General features: G+C 34.3%; 2 protein-coding genes across 3 annotated transcripts in view; one reads left to right on the forward strand and one right to left on the reverse strand.

The window, feature by feature from the left end:
• The window catches only part of Hel89B (histone acetyltransferase 1), an 88,536-nt gene that overhangs the window by 31,382 nt on the left and 38,809 nt on the right, over positions 1-18,345 (forward strand). The window contains exons 1-4 of one of the 2 annotated variants that reach the window (XM_081993503.1): positions 4,903-5,155; positions 13,746-14,067; positions 14,122-14,222; positions 14,280-14,603. In XM_081993503.1, the coding sequence (XP_081849629.1) occupies positions 5,129-5,155; positions 13,746-14,067; positions 14,122-14,222; positions 14,280-14,603 (774 nt within the window). In that variant the 5' untranslated portion in view covers positions 4,903-5,128. Of the gene's footprint in view, positions 1-4,902; positions 5,156-13,745; positions 14,068-14,121; positions 14,223-14,279; positions 14,604-18,345 lie in introns of those variants that run through there. The other variant, XM_081993493.1, reaches the window with a different exon arrangement.
• Positions 3,039-6,038, reverse strand: LOC145738650 (uncharacterized). The gene is made up of 3 exons (XM_081993576.1): positions 5,510-6,038; positions 3,348-3,403; positions 3,039-3,286 (listed from the first exon to the last, which is right to left on the reverse strand). The coding sequence occupies exons 1-3, from the start codon at positions 5,813-5,815 to the stop codon at positions 3,265-3,267; spliced, it is 384 nt and encodes a 127-aa protein (XP_081849702.1). The 5' UTR covers positions 5,816-6,038; the 3' UTR covers positions 3,039-3,264.

An 18,345-nucleotide genomic window follows, 5' to 3' on the forward strand; every position in this document is an offset into this window, starting at 1 on the left:
TGACAATTCCACTCATGTACAAAAAATGCCATATATACGTCATCAAAACACGGTTTGCTATCGGCTAATAAGGAAGGAAGAGAGTTTGCTAGCGGATAAAAAAATCGGATAAATTTTGCTGTTGATTTCATCGTTTCCACGGATTTTCACTACACTTTTATTGTTGCAATGTCTCACCTTGAGATTTTTGCTGGCACTGTCAATTTTGATGTTTGTTCGTTTTGTTTTGGTTATGGCTCGCTTCGGATAGAATTCTACTGCATAAAATCAAAAGAACCAGAAAAATGTATTTCTGCACAAGGCAGTCGCAGTCTTATTATATTATTAATTATATTCATGGAATTGTCTTATCAAATACCATTCGAGCTCAGATTTTGAACAGGATAATTTTTCCGCTTGTCTTCTCATACTTTCTTTATGGTACAAAACTCGACCTGTTTGGCAAAATCACTCGAGCTGCGCTCTCGTGATTTAGTTACAACAGGTCTCGTGCTGTTACACCAAAAAGAAAGTGTTCTAAGACAAGCACAAAAATTATCCGGCTAAATCTGAGCTCTTGTGGTATTGCCCCCGACAATTCCACTCATGTACAAAAAATGCCATATATACGTCATCAAAACACGGTTTGCTATCGGCTAATAAGGAAGGAAGAGAGTTTGCTAGCGGATAAAAAAATCGGATAAATTTTGCTGTTGATTTCATCGTTTCCACGGATTTTCACTACACTTCTATTGTTGCAATGTCTCACCTTGAGATTTTTGCTGGCACTGTCAATTTTGATTTTTGTTCGTATTGTTTTGGTTATGGCTCGCTTCGGATAGAGTTCTACTGCAGAAAATCAAAAGAACCAGAAAAATGTATTTCTGCCAGTATAAGAAAGTCGCAGTCTTATTATATTATTGATTATATTCATGGAATTGTCTTATCAAATACCATTCGAGCTCAGATTTTGAACAGGATAATTTTTCCGCTTGTCTTCTCATACTTTCTTTATGGTACAAAACTCGACCTGTTTGGCAAAATCACCTGAGCTGCGCTCTCGTGATTTAGTTACAACAGGTCTCGCGTAGTTACACCAAAAACAAAGTGTTCTAAGTCAAGCATAAAAATTATCCGGCTAAATCTGAGCTCTTATGGTATTGCCCCCGATAACTCCCTTCCCTCATTTGAAGAATACGCACCCAGGACATATTAATTAAAGTATGATTAGACAAAGAAAAGTTTCAGATATAATATGTAAGTAGCGTAGGGAGGACCCACTTTTTTAAGATTTTCGTAGATGTAAGGAGGTTTTCTGTAGTATCTAAAAGTGCGCCTGGCTATCAAAAGCTATTTTTATAAGTACAAGTATCACTCAGTCGTCTCCACAATAAAATTGTTATGGAGGCGACTGAGTGTTACTGTTACCCCTGTATTTGTACAGCTCCACTGAGTGAGAATGGACTACTACTTTAATCTATTTTTATAAGGTTTAGGAGTCTTTTAAAGGCTTCTGACAATTTTTAGGAGTTTTCAATAGGATTTAGGAGCATCTAGCCATTTTAAACGATTTTTTAAGGGTTATGACAATTGAAAAGAAAAGGCTTCTGATAATTATTTTTAGGAGGTTTTCGTTAGTATTTGAAAGCGTTTGGTTATTACAACCGATTTTTCGAAGGTTTAGCACAATTAAAGAAGCCTCTGACATCTGACAATTTTTGGGAGGTTTTTGCTAGTATTTATAGGCTTCGGGTCCTTATAAATGATTATTCTAAGATTTAGGACATTTGTACAGGGTGGCCTAATTTGTTTCTTTTTATATAGAAATCCCAGAAATATCAAGAAATTTAAAAATAAAAAAAGGCGTTGTCGGGGTATTTTTTCAACCGGTGAAAACCGGAACTTAATAATCACTACACCTATATTTTCTTCTTCTCAATCTTTAAGGATTCTTTCTCGGATTTGTTGCAAATATTTTGTTCTGCAAATTAAACTTATTTGTGGATATAAAAATATACGGAGATTTTTGTCTAGTCTTGAATTGGTAAAAGTCAACATCATCAATTTTGAACTATTTTTCTGCTAATAAATTATTAAATTGAGTTTTTTACCAATTCTTCTTCACCCATTTTTGGTGACACCTTATACAGTTGCAAATTTTTTTATTAGTAAGAGAATCAAAACGTTACAAAAATTATTCAAGTATAAAACATAGGTTACGATGCAGAGACAACAAAGAATTGATAGTGAATTAATAGTTACTATGTTTATTTCGCATGTCCAATCCGGATTTACATAGAATTATTTTAAAATCATGTTTGAAATAAACGCCTTGAAATCCTCCAAATTACGAGGATTGGATTGTGATTTCTTAATCCAAACTGTGAAATAAACGTCCAAAATTTGGATTAATTTTAGTTCGGTCTAACTTCCCCTATTAAATGACATGACATTGAAAGTTTTGACGTAAATCAAGTCAGTGTCATTTGTTTAAATTTTGTTTATAGTTCATGCTTCCTCTAAAGATGAATAAAAAAAATAAGAAAATTAATATGAATGAATTTTAAAATTCCAACCTCAAAAATGGCATTTTTTTATTTAAAAAAACGTTTAATAATTTGTTACGATTTAGATACAATCTTAATCCTCTAAAATCATAGGAAATAAACTGTCACCTGTTATGGACTAAGGTTAAATCCTGATTGAAATAAACAAAGTAAGTGTCAAAGTTGGGAAGGGTTACGAATTCGCTGAGTAGCAATTCTAGCCGTCGGAATGTGCCTCGTGACGTAGGAGCTGTTTTCGCGTGATGATACGTTTTTGTCCTATTTTTAATACTAAATAATTATTTTTTTAGCTTTGACTTTTCGTTTTTGAGATTCCGACAATTTCAATTTTTCAAATTCGGACCTGAACTTTTTATTTCGTGTTTTAGTAGCTAAAGACCTCCGAAAACTAATGATGTACCAAACTTGTCAAAAAATTATGCCCAGTGTATAAGTTAGGTACTTCAAGTTTTTAAATTAAACATTTGCTGCTGTCATAATGAAAAACCAAAATTTGTTTGATACAATTTATTAATTATATACTGTTTTAACGGTTTCCCACCCTTTGGATAAAGGCCTCCTTTCAAATTTGGTTTCGTTCGTCCTCTAACAAGAATGGTTTCGTTCGTCCTCTAACAACAATTGGTTTTTTTCGGTATTGCCGAACTCGATACCAATCATTGCCTGCGGCCTTTTTCATCTGGACGCACCATCCTGCTGGGGTTATTCTCCAACACTTCTATTCCCAAGGTCTCCAAATTCTAGCGAGTATAAATAATTTGTAAAAAAAACATACAAATGAATATTTATAGTTGAACAAACCTTGAAGGAGCCTTATCATTTGTCCTTGGATCCTGTAGGCGTGAACTGCCACTGGCCTGTGGAAAAAAAAAAATTACAGTGGCTCGTTCAGTGAAATTCATTTTTACATGTATTTTACAACACCGCATATATTTCATTTTAGTAATTTTACTGTAAATTTTCATTTAATGTGATGAAAATGGATGCTCGTCATTTTGTACTTAACACGTGCGGAAACCGTTTTTCCCACACATTAACTCTACTTTGCGTCGTTCGGACAACTGCGGTGTCGTGCGGGAAAGTACCACTTTCCGTACTTGTTAGCTAAATAACTAATACAGCCCTCTGACGAACAAATATGGCAAACTACAATAATTCGATAATCGAGTTCAATATTGTCAAAATATAGAAGAGTTTGTTTAATTAGTTTGTAAAAATAGAGATTTTTCTAAAAACAAATTAAACTTGTAATAGCTCATTTTAAAGAAAAAAAACTGTCTTTTTAGTGACGCAAAAACAAATTATACCTTCATTTAAAAATAATACACTGTTACTTGAAAAACAATGACTATAAATAAATTTTATAAAAAACAAAAATTTTTATTTTTATTTTTAAATTTTATATTTAAAAATATGACACTAAACGTATCGCTTTTGATCTTTTTGTGAATAAACATTTGTATAAATAACTATTTCTGGGGTAGATATCACTGTGAATTATATTAAGTACTCCGGGTATCTCAAAAACTACAAATGCTGGAACAAAACTGTCTCCAGTTTACTGTCCTACTTTTGTATGAAACAAACGATGGTGCAAACAAAACTTTTGTGATCCTCTTGGTTTTCGAGGTACAGGGTGATTTTGAAAACTTTGCATTTTGGGACCCACTCGTAGTTTTCACCAGCGTTTTTGACCTATCGGAAAGATAAAAACGGGTTTCTTTAGAGAAATTTCCGTAGATTCAGTGGCGTACTCAGTTTTTTTTTCTGTAGACGATATTTTCAGAGTTAAATGAGTCAAACTCCGTTTTTTTTTAATGGAACCTTCTGTATATTTTTTGATAAATAAATTGCCAATTTTTAGAGCTTTCTAATAATCTATACAGGGTGTTATAAATTCGATGCATAAGCATTGCTATCTCAGAAACTATAGTTGATAGTTTTAGTTAAATGGAGGCAAAGTTGCGCATTTTATTGCTTAATAATTTGGTAAAAAAAATTTAAAAAAATTTTAATTACATCCGGAGATATCCGATAAAAACCGAAAGTCAAATTTCTATTTTATTTTTTTACCACTGTGTCGTTAATATAAATAGGCACAATATTCGGATTTTGGCGTTTTACGGATGACCGGCTACAGTTAAATACCAACATATATAGGTTGTTAGAAAGCTCTAAAGAAGGGTGATTTATTTATCAAAAAATATACAGGGGGTTCCATTGGTGTTCATAACTGTAAAAATATTAACTTTAGAAAAAAAATTGAGCACGCCACTGGATTTTACGGCAAATTCTGTACAGAAACCCGTTTTTATCTTTCCGATAAGTTAAAAAATTGCGGTAAAAAATAGTGTTTAAAATCATTGTGTAGTTCGAAAACCAAGAAAGCCATTAAAGTTCTGTTTGCACCATCGTTTGTTTCACAAAAAAGTAAGACGGTAAACCGGAAACAGTTTTGTTCCAGCATTTGTACTTTTTGAGATACCCGAAAAAAGCGTCGAAAAATGGACACCCTGTAGAGTGAAAATAAACAAGTCTAGAAGCAAAAAGTGAAAAAAAAAACGTAAACAACGAAAGAAAATATGCAAACATCTATGTTCACGATAAAGGTAATAAAATCATTATTTTTTGTATTTTACACCAATCAAAATTCTAATTTTAAGCTAATGCTGTATAAGTACAACACCATCTTAATATATAATTTATTGTAGGCCCTGCCTTAAGTTATGACCTAAAACTATAATAATTTTGACAGTCAATCAAATATCACATTTAATTACCGAAACGTTTTTTGCCGGTGACTGTGGCAAAAGTCGCTGAACAGAGTATGTTAATGCATTCCAAAAAATCGAAAACTTTGACATTATGACCATTTAATCATGCTCAATTATAATTTGAAATAAATAAAGTATGCCGAGGCTATTAAAAAACTACACAAATAAGTAATTATAACTACAACATACCTTGAATTCTGCATTGCTTGACGACGCGGACATGGAGTCCCTGCTACTACTAGGAATTTCCTCGTACTGATTGTTGATAAACAGTGTGCGTCTTCTGAGATTGCTGATTCGCTGATATCGCCTGCGGTTCTTAGGTAATCGTGGAGTATATAACTCCTCATTTTTTTTCGCTGACTCGGTCTTGCCGTCCTCGGTCTTGGGGCCTTGCGGCTCCTCGGTCTTGGGGCCTTGCGGCTCTTCGGTCTTGGGGCCTTGCGGCTCCTCGGTCTGAGCGGTCTTAGTGTTGTCGACTGAATCGTTAGACATTTTGTCAATCGTTAGACAACTTGTCAAGAGGAAGGAAGAACTAAAACTGAGGTCTGACGCTCTGCACTATAAGGTTTGCTTCTGCAGCAATCCGTCATGAAGATCCGACTGTTGACGCATGCTCTATGCGTTCATCGCGTTCAGGCGACCAATCGGATTGGTCTACATCACCGCTACTCTCCGCTACTCTCCGCTTGCCCGTAGCGTAGGTATAATGTTTCAGGCCTTTCCTACTTTTCTTTGGCAGGTAGTAGTACCTTACTAAAACAAAAACATGACAAAGACAAAAGGCATTTATTTCAAAACATTTGAGTAAAACACAAAGTTTGAAACAGGTCTGATACTATTCTAGAAACTTCTGAAAACTGGTTTGGTTAAAACTTTAATAAATAGCTCTGATAATGTCCATAAGGTTATTGTTTTGTTATTTCCATAACCACCTCAAACACAAAATAGATATTTTGCAATTAATGAACAGGCTTGTTATCATGCTTGGCAAACAAAACGAATCCATGATCAACAGTCAGGAGCAATCAGACAAAAGCGGATTGTTTTCTTCTAAAATATACTTCAACATAAGTTTTTGATTATTTGAGTGAGATAAAACAACTGGTAATATCAGTTTTGAGCAAAACTCATTAAATCCTATTGAAAATCAAGCCAAAATCGAGATAATCCAAGTAACGTTAAATAAATTCAGCAAAAAACATGATTTGAAAACCTCCTAAATGACAGTTGCAGAGCGTTTTTTGAGATATCACTCATGTTTTAATTGCTTTAAGTTTGGTATTTTTTACGCAAAACGCATCAGAAAATACGAAAAGTTTTGTGTGTAAATCATCTTTGTCAGTATTTTTGAAATCTGACATTTGTTGTGTAGGTAGTAAAGTAACCTTAAAATCTAGGGACGCGTTGCACTTTTTCCATAAACAAACTTTACTTCACTTAAGCTGTGATAAATACCATCAAAAATGAAGTATTGACAGTTAAAACGCAATGAGAAACACAATTATTTCAGTTAGTATTTTCGAAATCTGGTAATTACAGCGCGGAAATTTGCTTTATTGTCAGTAAATTGACCATAAAATGCAGGAACGAATAGAATTTTTTCATAAACAACTATTAGTTAAATATAAACAACTCAAACTGTGATACATCTTTCTAAAAATGAAGGGCATTTAGAAATGCAATGAAATGCCATTTCAGTTAGTATTTTCGGAATCTGAGCGTTACGGCACTCAAATTTGCTGTGTAACCAGTAAAGTGGCCATAAAATCCAGACGCGTACAGTATTTTTTCATAAACTAACCTTACTTTACTGAAACTGTGATAAATACCATCATAAAGGAAGTATTGACAGTTAAAACGCAATGAGAAACACAATTATTTCAGTTAGTATTTTCGAAATCTGGTAGTTTCAGCCCTGAAATTTGCTTTCTAGTCAGTAAATTGATCATAAAATGCAGGAACGTATAAAAAAATTTTCATAAACAACTCTTAGTTAAATATAAACAACTCACATTGTGATAAATCCTTTTGAAAATGAAGGAAAGTTAGAATTGAGTGTTCCAGAGACGTACTGTATTTTCTCAATAAACAAACCTCAATTTTTCTCAAACAGTGGCCGCATGCATAAGAACAAATCGATTAGGAATCGAAAAATCGGATTTTGAGTTCGATGAGCAAAATGACGTTTAAGTAATGCTTTTTCGATGAGTAATCGATTTGTTTCAGTGCATTCATAAGAAAATTGTCTAGCGATTGCTAATCGATGTGTTCTTATGAATGCGGCCAGTGGTTAATACCATCAAAAATTAAAGATTGTCAGTTGAAATGTAATAAAACCCAATTTCAGTCAGTATATTAGAAGTCTGCGAGCTACAGCCCTTAAATTTGCTGTATATCCAGTAAATAAAATGCTGAAACGTATAGTCAAACTGTGATAAATCCTTTCGAAAATGAAAGAAACTCAGAAATGCATTCAAACGCCATTTCAGTCAGTAGTTTTGAAACCTGGGGGTTACTACCGACATAGACCTTCTATACACATAAAAGCTGAATAAGCTTTTTGGTATCTTGTATAGTTTTAAAAATATTTGCTCTAGAAAGTCGCGGTTAGTCGCGTGGCGTCTGTGAGGCTTACAGACATTTAAGAGCGGATATCTCGAAAACCATAAAATATATCGAAAAACTTGACTGAGTGAAACTTGTAGCAAATCTAATCAATTTTTATTCTGTGGTCATTACGGTAGATCACACAGTTTTCGAGATTAAACAAAAAACCTGAAAGTGAGACTTTTAAAACCACTTATCCATCCGTCTGGCGGGGACTGTTTACCTCCAAAGTCCAGACAAATTTCCCTCTATACCTTTTCGTTGACTATTAGCAACATTTAAAATTCGTTTACAAGTTGATAGCCGTCGAAAATAAGCTCTATGAGTTTTATTTAAAAAGTTTTTCAATTAAATCAACGTATAGTCGCAAATACGTAAAGGGAAACTTTTGTTTTAAAAAATATTGAACCATTTTTTTTTTATCAATAGTAGTGTCCATCGAGTAATTAGGCGTGATATGAAATTAACAAACAAGGTTACTTATTTGATAACGTATTGTTGTTAGTTGTTGTTGTATGATGGTAATCTTAGATAAAATACGTATCCCGTAACATAGCTGTATGGACACAGGTAAAATTAAAATGCCCTTTTTTGCCGATAAACATGCCAATCATAAATCAGCCGACAGTTAAGGAGGGCATAACAACTAATGACGTCATAAAATTAATCGTTAAAAAGATGGTTTTACTATTCCTTTGGTAAGAACGCAATTTAAGTTGGTGACGCGATTGTAACAGACTGCAGTGAGCGATTGTTTTATGGAGGTAATATAACTTTTGGCGCTGACCTGAAAACCGACTGTCGGCTAAAATTTGAGTCACGTAAAAATATATATTTCGCATAAAATTAAATATACCAGGTGTCTTAAAAGTCTGGAATATTGCAAATATCTCGAAAACTACCGATTTCATTTTTCTCAAAGTTTGCATATTGTTATAGCATAGTATAAAAAATATACTATAATAGACAGTTTTCGGAAACGCACAGACAAACGATCGGCAACCATATAACTTAAACGATATTTCACAAATTTCAAAATAGTTTTCGTTCCGGTTTTTTAGAACGATAGCCGCTAACGTTACGAGACGATAAGCACTGGTAAGCAAGGTTAAAAACAAATATCGAAACAACCTTAAACTTTATTTTTAATAAATTTTTTATTTAAACAAATTGGTCCAAATGGTTAATGAAAATATTGTTTTGTCTCAATCCTCTGATTCAGATAGTGATCTGGATAATTTTTATTACTGAAAGTTTTAAATCCAAGTTGGAATAAGAATAGGACTGAATTGTATGCAATATTTGATTTAGAAAACGCATTTGAAGAAGAATGTAAAAGGTATATTCGCTTTAAAAAAAGGTGATAATCCAAGACTGGCTCAAACACTGAGAATCCCCAATAATTATCGACAGCTACTACACATCAAAGTACAGCCCATTGCATTCTCTTACGGAGACTTGCTTACCCAAGCACACTGATTTGAAACGCTTGTTTGGCAGATCAGCACCAGCTTTATCAAAAATAATTGATTAAGTAGGAAACCACACATAATAATTTTAGACATTTATTATCAAACTTAACAAACCTGCAATGGCTTAATCTGGAAAGGTTTAGACTTTATGCCGACGCAGTTTAAGCAAAAGGAGCACCAATTCCAAATTGTTTTGGTTTTATTGATGGTTTTCACCAGTGGTTTCGCAAAAATTTCAATGTATGTCCGCTCATTTGGATGCATCTACATAGGGATTGTCGGTGTTTTTGAAAATTGGTTATTTTTGAACCCCTCCTGTATTTCATTTTCTATTAAAGTTATCAAAAAAGGAAAAACGGTTCCCGGTAGAAGTTTTCATGTAGGATCCAATGCCGTAGTCAGTTTTTTCCTATTACGTTTAGTTTCTGACATGACAGGAAGTTACATTTTTTTAAATGGAACACCTTACATATTTTTACGTCATTTAATTCTGTTGATTTTTACCTGTTCAACGGTGTATACAACATATAAGTTTGTAGAGGTTAATCCTGTTATTTTAAAAAAAGACGTCTGCTAAGCAAAATAAATGCCAAGATCTAAAATATCAAACTTAAACTATCGGAAAATGCAGGGTGTCCCGTGAGGTAAGGGAAAAAATTTCACTACATGTTTTTTAGGTGTCGTAAAAAAATGGGTTCGTAAATGCTTCCTTGCCAAGATATGATTTTTTTAAATTTATTAGTGTTACTGTGTCGGAAACTTTATTTAACAAAAAAATTACTATTACTGTGGAAAAAACTGTTTACAATACTTGTTCAAAGTGTCCACCTTCACATTGTAAGCGTAGTTTAGCCTTTTTAATGATGTGGAAGGAATCCAAATATGTAAAAATATACAGGGTTTCTTAAAAAAAAAAGACATTTCTGCCCCGCACTTACGACACACTTTTATGTTGTAAAATTATATCGTGATACATACAACGTTCATATGCATTTTTTTTAAATCAATATCAATATATCAATATGGGACTTTGTTACACTATTACGCCACCTTGTATGTAGTGTTTAAATTCATGGATGCAGATAAAACTTGCAGCTCAACTTACTTTTAGGTAACTGACTACTTTCTGAAATGGTAAATTGGTAAATTTGGTCATGGTAATGGTAAATTTATCAATTTATTTTACTCCATTTTATTACTTTGAAAGATGGTAATTCAAGGGATACAGTGTGTAAAAAATAGCCGTTTTTGCTGAAATTTGGTTTAGTTAAGTTTCAAGTGACAGAAACTAATTTGAATTTCAACTAAATCACTCTCTATGTATTATTTCATTTTTGAGTACTCCGTTTTTGATCTATAATTTATTTTGCTTAAATAAAAAGTTTTTGAGGAAAATGTTTCTGGTAAAATACTTGGTCGATTTTCCAAAACTTTAGCGACATTTTGTACAGTAACTGCTTACTTACAGGATAATGAGGTTTAATAAAAATTTAATTTCTCCAAAACCGCTTGAAGTCCATATATATCACAAAATCTTAATCTTCAGAAATTCCAATTTATTATGCTCATTGTTCAGAATTACATGTGTAATGTAAATAAATAGTGTAGTAGGTAGCGTCGATATGGACTTGACAGTGATTTTGTAAAGGTATAGATGCAGCTATACTATACCTATATCTCTTAATGGCAGGCTGTTAGGGAAATGCCCAACATACTTTTTTCTACCCCTCTCTTTCTACGTTGTGGAGTTGCGTTCTATCCATCTCTTACCGTACCCCGGTCTTCGCGTTCACGTACGAACAAAGAAAAGACATAGGCATTGTTTACATTTTTACACCATCTGTGGCATTCTGACCCTGGCCATTAATAGATTTACATATTCCAATTATGAATGTAAGACCACATAAGACTAACCAAAGAGTAAAGACGGCAACAAACATTTTTTTCAATTGATGAGGATGCCGAATATTTTGCATTTTTGACCATTCGAAAACTTTATTAAAGATATCATAAATTCTTCTAAATAATTAATACAACACCTTCGAATTACAAAACACTCAAATTGAATGGTAAAGGAAACTTACTGTGTTCGGTTGTAGTAAGATGAAACAAATACCTATATATAACATACAGTGTGTCCCAAATTGGTTCCACATGTATTGGGATATCTGTAACCGTAAGAGCTACAGAGTCGGTTAAATGGGGGAAAGTTTTAGAGAATTTTATGTGAAACTTATTTCCGGTTTCCAAATTAAATTATCTCCGTTTTCCGAAAAATTGGGAAAACGTCAGAGGCTGCATTTTATACACTCTTTAACAAAGCCAAAGAGAGTTTTGAAACTAAGACATTATTAAGGCACTTTTTTACGTAGAACACGATGACGTAATTAGAAAAAATCTATCGTCACTGGTTTCCGAGATATGGATGATAACTTTGTAAATTCTTATGGTCGCCTTCAAGATGGCGTCCTCCATATCTCGGAAACCAATGACGATAGATTTTTCTAATTACGTCATCGTGTTCTACGTAAAAAAGTGCCTTAATAATGTCTTAGTTTCAAAACTCTCTTTGGCTTTGTTAAAGAGTGTTTAAAAGGCAGCCTCTGACGGTTTTCCCAATTTTCCGGAAAACGGAGAAAGATAATTTAATTTGGAAACCGGAAATAGGTTTCACATAAAATTCTCTAAAACTTTCCCCATTAAATCGACTCTGTAGCTCTTACCGTTTTCGAGATCCCAATACATCTAGAAGCAATTTGGAACACACTGTATATATGACATATACAGTGCGTTTTTTTTAACGCGCAACATAGGATTTCACGTGTTAAATTTTTAAGCACATGTCAGACCATGTTATTTTAGAACTACAAGTATAAAACTTGACGGGTGGCTGTTTCGTACCCTGAAGCTTAAGTAAGTTTACCAATTCGGCCTATAAAGTGATGAAAAACTTGCAAAAAATCATTATTTTTCGAAAAGATTTTATCTTTCCATACTCCCTGTATGTATAGTATGATAGGTGCTTGTTGTTTTTGATACTGGCACGGCAGGTAGTAGGTAAAATTTGGCGTAGAAAGTAAAACAGGGTGATCAATAACTTTATATCAAGAAAATTAAGAACAAAAGAAGTATTTTTATAAATGAATTGTTCAAAGTGACCTCCGTATGAAGCCAACCAGTATCCCAAATAATCATAAAATGCCCTTTTGACGTTCAAAAGATGTCGGGTCGTGATGCAGTCAAAATATCTCTTTCTACCTGCTACCTGCCCTGTCAGTATGAAAAACAACAAAAAACAACCATGCATACAGGGAGTATAAAACAGGAAAATCTTTTCGAAAAAAAAATGATTTTTTGCCAGTTTTCAATTACTTTTTAGACCAAATTGGTAGACTTACTTAAGCTTCAGGGTACTAAAAACACACCCGTCAAGTTTTAGACCTGTAGTTACAAAATAACATGGTCTAACAGGGGCTTAAAAATGTAACAGGTAAAATCCTATGTTGCGCGTTAAAAAAAACGCACTGTATTAGCACCGTATTGGTATACAGTGCGTTTTTTTTAACTCGCAACATAGGATTTCACGTGTTAATTTTTTAAGCAAATGTCAGACCATGTTATTTTAGAACTACAAGTATAAAACTTGACGGGTGGCTGTTTCGTACCCTGTAAGTTTACCAATTCGGCCTAAAAAGTCATTAAAAACTTGCAAAAAATAATCTTTTTCTAATTATGACATATAAAGTGACACTTTTCAAAACTGATTAGAGTGACAAAACGTTTTACTTTATGTAACTAGTTACATAAAGTGATACTTTATGTAACTAGTTATGAAATGTTCATTTCATCACTCCCTGTTTTTATGCATTTCCGTAGAAACATATGGGCGACATCCATCATAACATGTCGTTGTCACTGTTTATACAAGGTGCTATGAAAGTGAATATTTGTGTTAAATCACTTTAAAAGATAGTTTTTACCGGTTTTTGGTCAAAATTAGAAAAAATGATGTATGCAACACGTTTCGAAAATGTCTTATTGTGTAACTCATTCAAATTGTAGGACCTCGCTGCGCTCGCCCTACAAATATTCATGCGTTACACAAAATCGATCTTTTCGTAACTGGTTACATAAATAGCTATTTTGCAAGTTTTTAATCACTTTTTAGGCCGAATTGGTAAACGTTTTATACTTGTTGTTCCAAAATAACATGGTCTGACATGTGCTTAAAAATTTAACACGTGAAATCCTATGTTGCGCGTTAAAAAAAACTCCCTGTAGGTATATACTTTTACAAAATCACTGGTACTTGGATACTAAATTTTTACGATTTTCTTTTTTAGATGGAAACGTATCATCAAATTTGGTTAGAGGATATGTCGATTCGGCTGTTGTGTGTCTTGGCGCTAGACAGATTTGGCGACTTTGTATCAGACGCTGTGGTCGCACCAGTACGAGAAACAGGTGCGCAAGCCTTATGCGCTGTTATAAAACTAATGGACTCTGGTTGTTGCAAAAAAGTTTTGGATGTTCTCATTAAATTACTGGGCCATCAAGACTGGGAGGCGAGGCATGGCGGTTTGTTGGGGTTAAAGTATTTGTTTGCAGTGAGGGACGACTTAATTGATGAATTACTACCTAAAGCTTTCCCATATATTTTACAAGGTCAGTTAAAATGACTTAACACTATTTTTTTTTTAATTGTTTAAATTGGTACAGGATTATCCGATGATGTGGATGATGTGAGTGCTGTAGCAGCATCTTCGCTAATTCCAGTAGCGGCAAAATTAACTGAACTAGTTTTGGGTTCTGTTCCGCAAGTGAGTAGTCTTGCTGGTTAAAGTGTTAGTTATAGGCAACTAAATATTTGTTTTTAGGTCATTACAAAATTATGGGATTTGCTCTCTGAACAAGATGAATTAGCGGCTGCATGCAATAGTTTTATGGGGCTTTTGGCTGCCGTTCTAAATTTGCCGCAAGTTCAGTCTCTCTTACCCATTCAACCCTTAAATGACGTGGTTCCGCGCTTGTGGCCTTTTTTGTCGCATGGTACGTCTTCGGTAAGGAAAGCGACATTGGCAACCTTGAGGACACTCACTGAAAAACCGGTTGATGGTTCTGTGTTGATGTGGGACGCGCAACTGCTACAGGATGCAATGCGTCACGTTTTTCAGAGAGTTTTGGTGGAGCCTATTGTCGAAGTGAGTAAATTGTATGATATTGTTGTTCTGAAACATGTTGGTTGGTTATCAAGCTTTTATAGCCACTTTGATGAGTTATAATATGGTGAAACTTCGTCAGTAGACTGGGATTGATTTTCAATAAACCAAAATCTTATACAGTATAATTACAAATGTGTCCCAAATTTGATTACCTACTGTTCTCGCGGAGTGAGTTTACCCGTGCGTCACGAAGGCTACGTCATTTATAATCATATGAATCAAATCAAGTTTTCGTCAACAAACTTGTTGTGTTCATATTATAGAAAAGGGCGTGTCTAAAGCTTCGTTACGTTTAAAATTTTGCGTGTATTGTTAGTCAGAAAGTACAGATCTTTGGCTGCAAATTTGCACTAAAACAACCTTATACCAAAGCAAATCAAAAATATCTTGACCGAAATAACATTTTTTATTTATGAGAAGTCTCCGTTTGGATCATAGAATTCCGTCTAAATTTGAAACCTAATTTATTTACCAAAATTCGCAGTGATGTATCACCAATATGTAGTATTTCTTTAACTTTAAGCTCTTGATTTAGGTTCTGGCTGGTTACATGTTTCTCTAAAATAAATACAACAAATTAAAAATTCAATAAGACATTCTGAGTGATGCTGTAGTATCTCATATCTCATTTTCAGGTTGCAATCCACTTATTTTATTTTAAACCCGCTGGAAAACATTTTAGACGCTTATTTTATTTTTTCTATGACTTTATTATTAATATGTTTGAAGACATTTTTATGAAAAATCTATAATGCAACCCAAAAATCTCAGTCTCTGGAAACAATGAAATGTTAATAGATGTTTATTACAAAAGTAGATATATTTTACTATTATTAACATACTATCGTTGTACATATCATATAATGTATTTCGAACATCCATTTTAATGCTTTCAGATTTACGTTTTCTAGGTGAGGAAATCATAAGATTACTTGCTTGCTTTTTGCGAATCGAATAAACAGTTTTGCGGGAAATTTTCAAAGCAGCTGCAACCTTCTAGTATCAAAAAAAAATACATCAGTAAGAATATGTAAGGTCTTAAAATTTCTTATTTTCTTCCTGAACAGATGATAAAGCTTCTAAATGTCCTCCATTGGTTTTTTCCAATTCACAATATTCACAAAGGTTAAAAATTAACTGCTGAGCAGGTCTGTGGAGAATTTTTCCAGGCATTTTCTAAAAAAATACTGTAATTGTAAGTAATTCCGAATTTACGAAAAACCAAATAGCTAAATAAAAACCATAATAGACACTCCCACTTTTTTTTCAAAATAAATTAGTAATTGTGCCAATTTTGGTTAAATCGTAACAGCCGACATAAAAAAAAATAATAATATTATGAAAGTACTTACAGAATGTTAAAAGCGTAGAAAAATAGCTTAAAAGAACTGTGGTGGTGTGGTAAATAGGAAACTTTATAAATGATTAACAACACAAAGAAACGGAAAATAATTAATAGTAAACAAATCAAATAAATTTCGATGGTTTTCAAACTGACAATGACTGAAATAGAAGCGCTAATCAGTAAATGTTTTTTTTTGGAAGACATTCACTTAGATATTTACCCTTTCTGAAAATGAACACTAGACAAGGATGAAGTCAATAATGCATGTCTACTTCTAAATCAAAGGGAGATGACGCACGGGTAAACTCAGTCCGCGAGAACAGTATCTACATTTCGGCGTTTCTGAAACAGTTACTGCTACAAAAAAGGTTACATTTTGGAGAGTCTAATCCTAATTTTAGATCCGGCTTCAAATTAGTGAGCGGACTTATGGTTTTTGAGATATCGTAGAAAAACGCGAATTGACTGATTTTCTTTTTGGTTCATAACTGCTCAGTGACATTATTGGGACACTTTTTTAGCTTGCATAAAAAAGCAATGTTGTATTTGGTTTTAACTTTGATTTTTTTCCTATGGAGGCTATTTTGAATTTTTTGAAAGACAGGGAAACTTCCGTTAAATCGACACTTAACAAGCTGTAGCGCTTTTCTAGCGGATTTCCTCGGTTACGTTGCCTCGGGCGCCACCTTCGTTATTTATAGTGGCTGAAGGTCCACTTTACGGTGCCTGGGTAGCGTTTAGACAGCTGAAGAAAGTTCCAGGGGGTTCGGGAAATAAACAAAATTAAAACAACTGTTTTCACTAAACGTACTGTATTGCGGCTCTCTGTACTTACAGCATATACTTACGGTAACGGTTACCCAATGAAACGAATGCTACCTTGTTCGGTGGTTCGGGGAAAGCGTGTAACGGTAAAGAAAACTAGCTACGGACCCTTCAGTACTGTTTAGCCTGACTACTGTAGATTATGACTGTCTGGGACACGGTGCAAGTACGGCGGTACGGTACGGTTATGTAGAACTGGCTACTCGGCGCCGGAGTTTGTTCCAAAAACCCAAAGAGGCTCAATTACGTGACCAGCGGTGTTCCCGTCACTCGACCTAATCTCTATATGCCGCCCCGATTCTCCGGGGTTCGAGAAACAGAGCCTCCGTTGCACACTGTTTCCCCAGAATCATGCAACAGAGGTTTCAAGTCTCGTGACGTTGCCAGTCACACAGCCGCTAATCCCTCCAGTACCCCAAACCCGTTCACTACTCCGTTTCCCCGGGGCCAAGTAAACGAGCTACATGATTCACCGTTCCTGTCTGCTACACCGTTTTGCCGGTGTCAAACAAACAGGAACAGGACCAGAAGGATTACCTAACTGTTTTCAAAATAAAGTAACTGTAGCCGGCGCCGTCTTACCAGAAATACCCTCAAACGGAAAACCACGGAAAGATATTGTAAATGCCCCAAACGGAAATCCCCGGAAAAATACTGAAAATGCCCCAATTTACAGTTTGTTAAAATAACTACAGTTAACGGTACGGGTTTAAAACAGCAAAGAGAACAAATACCGGACGGTCGGTATGTGCCTATTTTTTACTTACAGATACGCGGAGATAAGAGATATCAACGGCACGGAACGACTAGGCTGGTTGGTTTAGATCTTTTATTGATCGAAAAATCTCCGTTTTCCGGTGCGCGACCGTCTTTTATACACAAAACCAACGTTGGGGGCTGTTAGTGGCGGTACCCACTCCCAGCGCCCACCGAACCATTTGGAACGGCTCCGGACGGCCCCGACAACATCGACGCCACGACGGCCGCGGTCAAGCACCCAGCAGTAGAGGTCACGCGTATCCAAGAAATAAAATTAACGAAAATTAGTAACTCCGTTACAAAGCACAGGGTAGCCTAATTTGCTTGTTTTCTTGTGACTGGCAAATTTAGAATTTTCGGCATTTTGGTTCTTATAATAACTTCACCTAACTCGTTATAATGAGAGTTTGGTGAAAATACCTTTTACGTAATCAAGACACTTTTTACATAAATTACTATTCTGTAAATATTACTTTTTAGCTTTTGCATTATAAACTAAACTTATTTATTATTATACTTTTTTAAAAGTTAGTAGATTATTGAGTAGACTGATAGTTAAGGATGACGAACTAAAGATGAGAAAGAAAGACATAAAAAAGGGTTAGATATGTAGGTATTATAACAATCTTTCGTTCATTATTATTAATAATAATTGGCATCTTTTGCAAACACTTGGAATTTGGTTGAATATTTGAACTCAAATTTAAGCAATGCAAAAAATTGTCATTGCACTGGTAGTTACGGCAGCTTAACGTTTTAGCGAGTATGTGATAGATTAATGTTAAAAAAGTC

Source organism: Ips typographus, linkage group LG1 (genome assembly GCF_016097725.1).
Source record: "Ips typographus isolate SLU linkage group LG1, UJ_Ityp_2.0, whole genome shotgun sequence".
NCBI classification, from domain to species: Eukaryota; Metazoa; Arthropoda; class Insecta; order Coleoptera; family Curculionidae; genus Ips; species Ips typographus.

Bases quoted from the DNA above. Each gene is read 5' to 3' on its own strand.
- LOC145738650 (XM_081993576.1), bottom strand. From the start codon at position 5,815: ATGTCTAACGATTCAGTCGACAACACTAAGACCGCTCAGACCGAGGAG. The intron at 3,404-5,509 runs GTATGTTGTAGT...TTTTTTCCACAG, and splicing joins CAAGCAATGCAGAATTCAAG to GCCAGTGGCAGTTCACGCCT. The intron at 3,287-3,347 runs GTTTGTTCAACT...TATACTCGCTAG, and splicing joins AATGATAAGGCTCCTTCAAG to AATTTGGAGACCTTGGGAAT.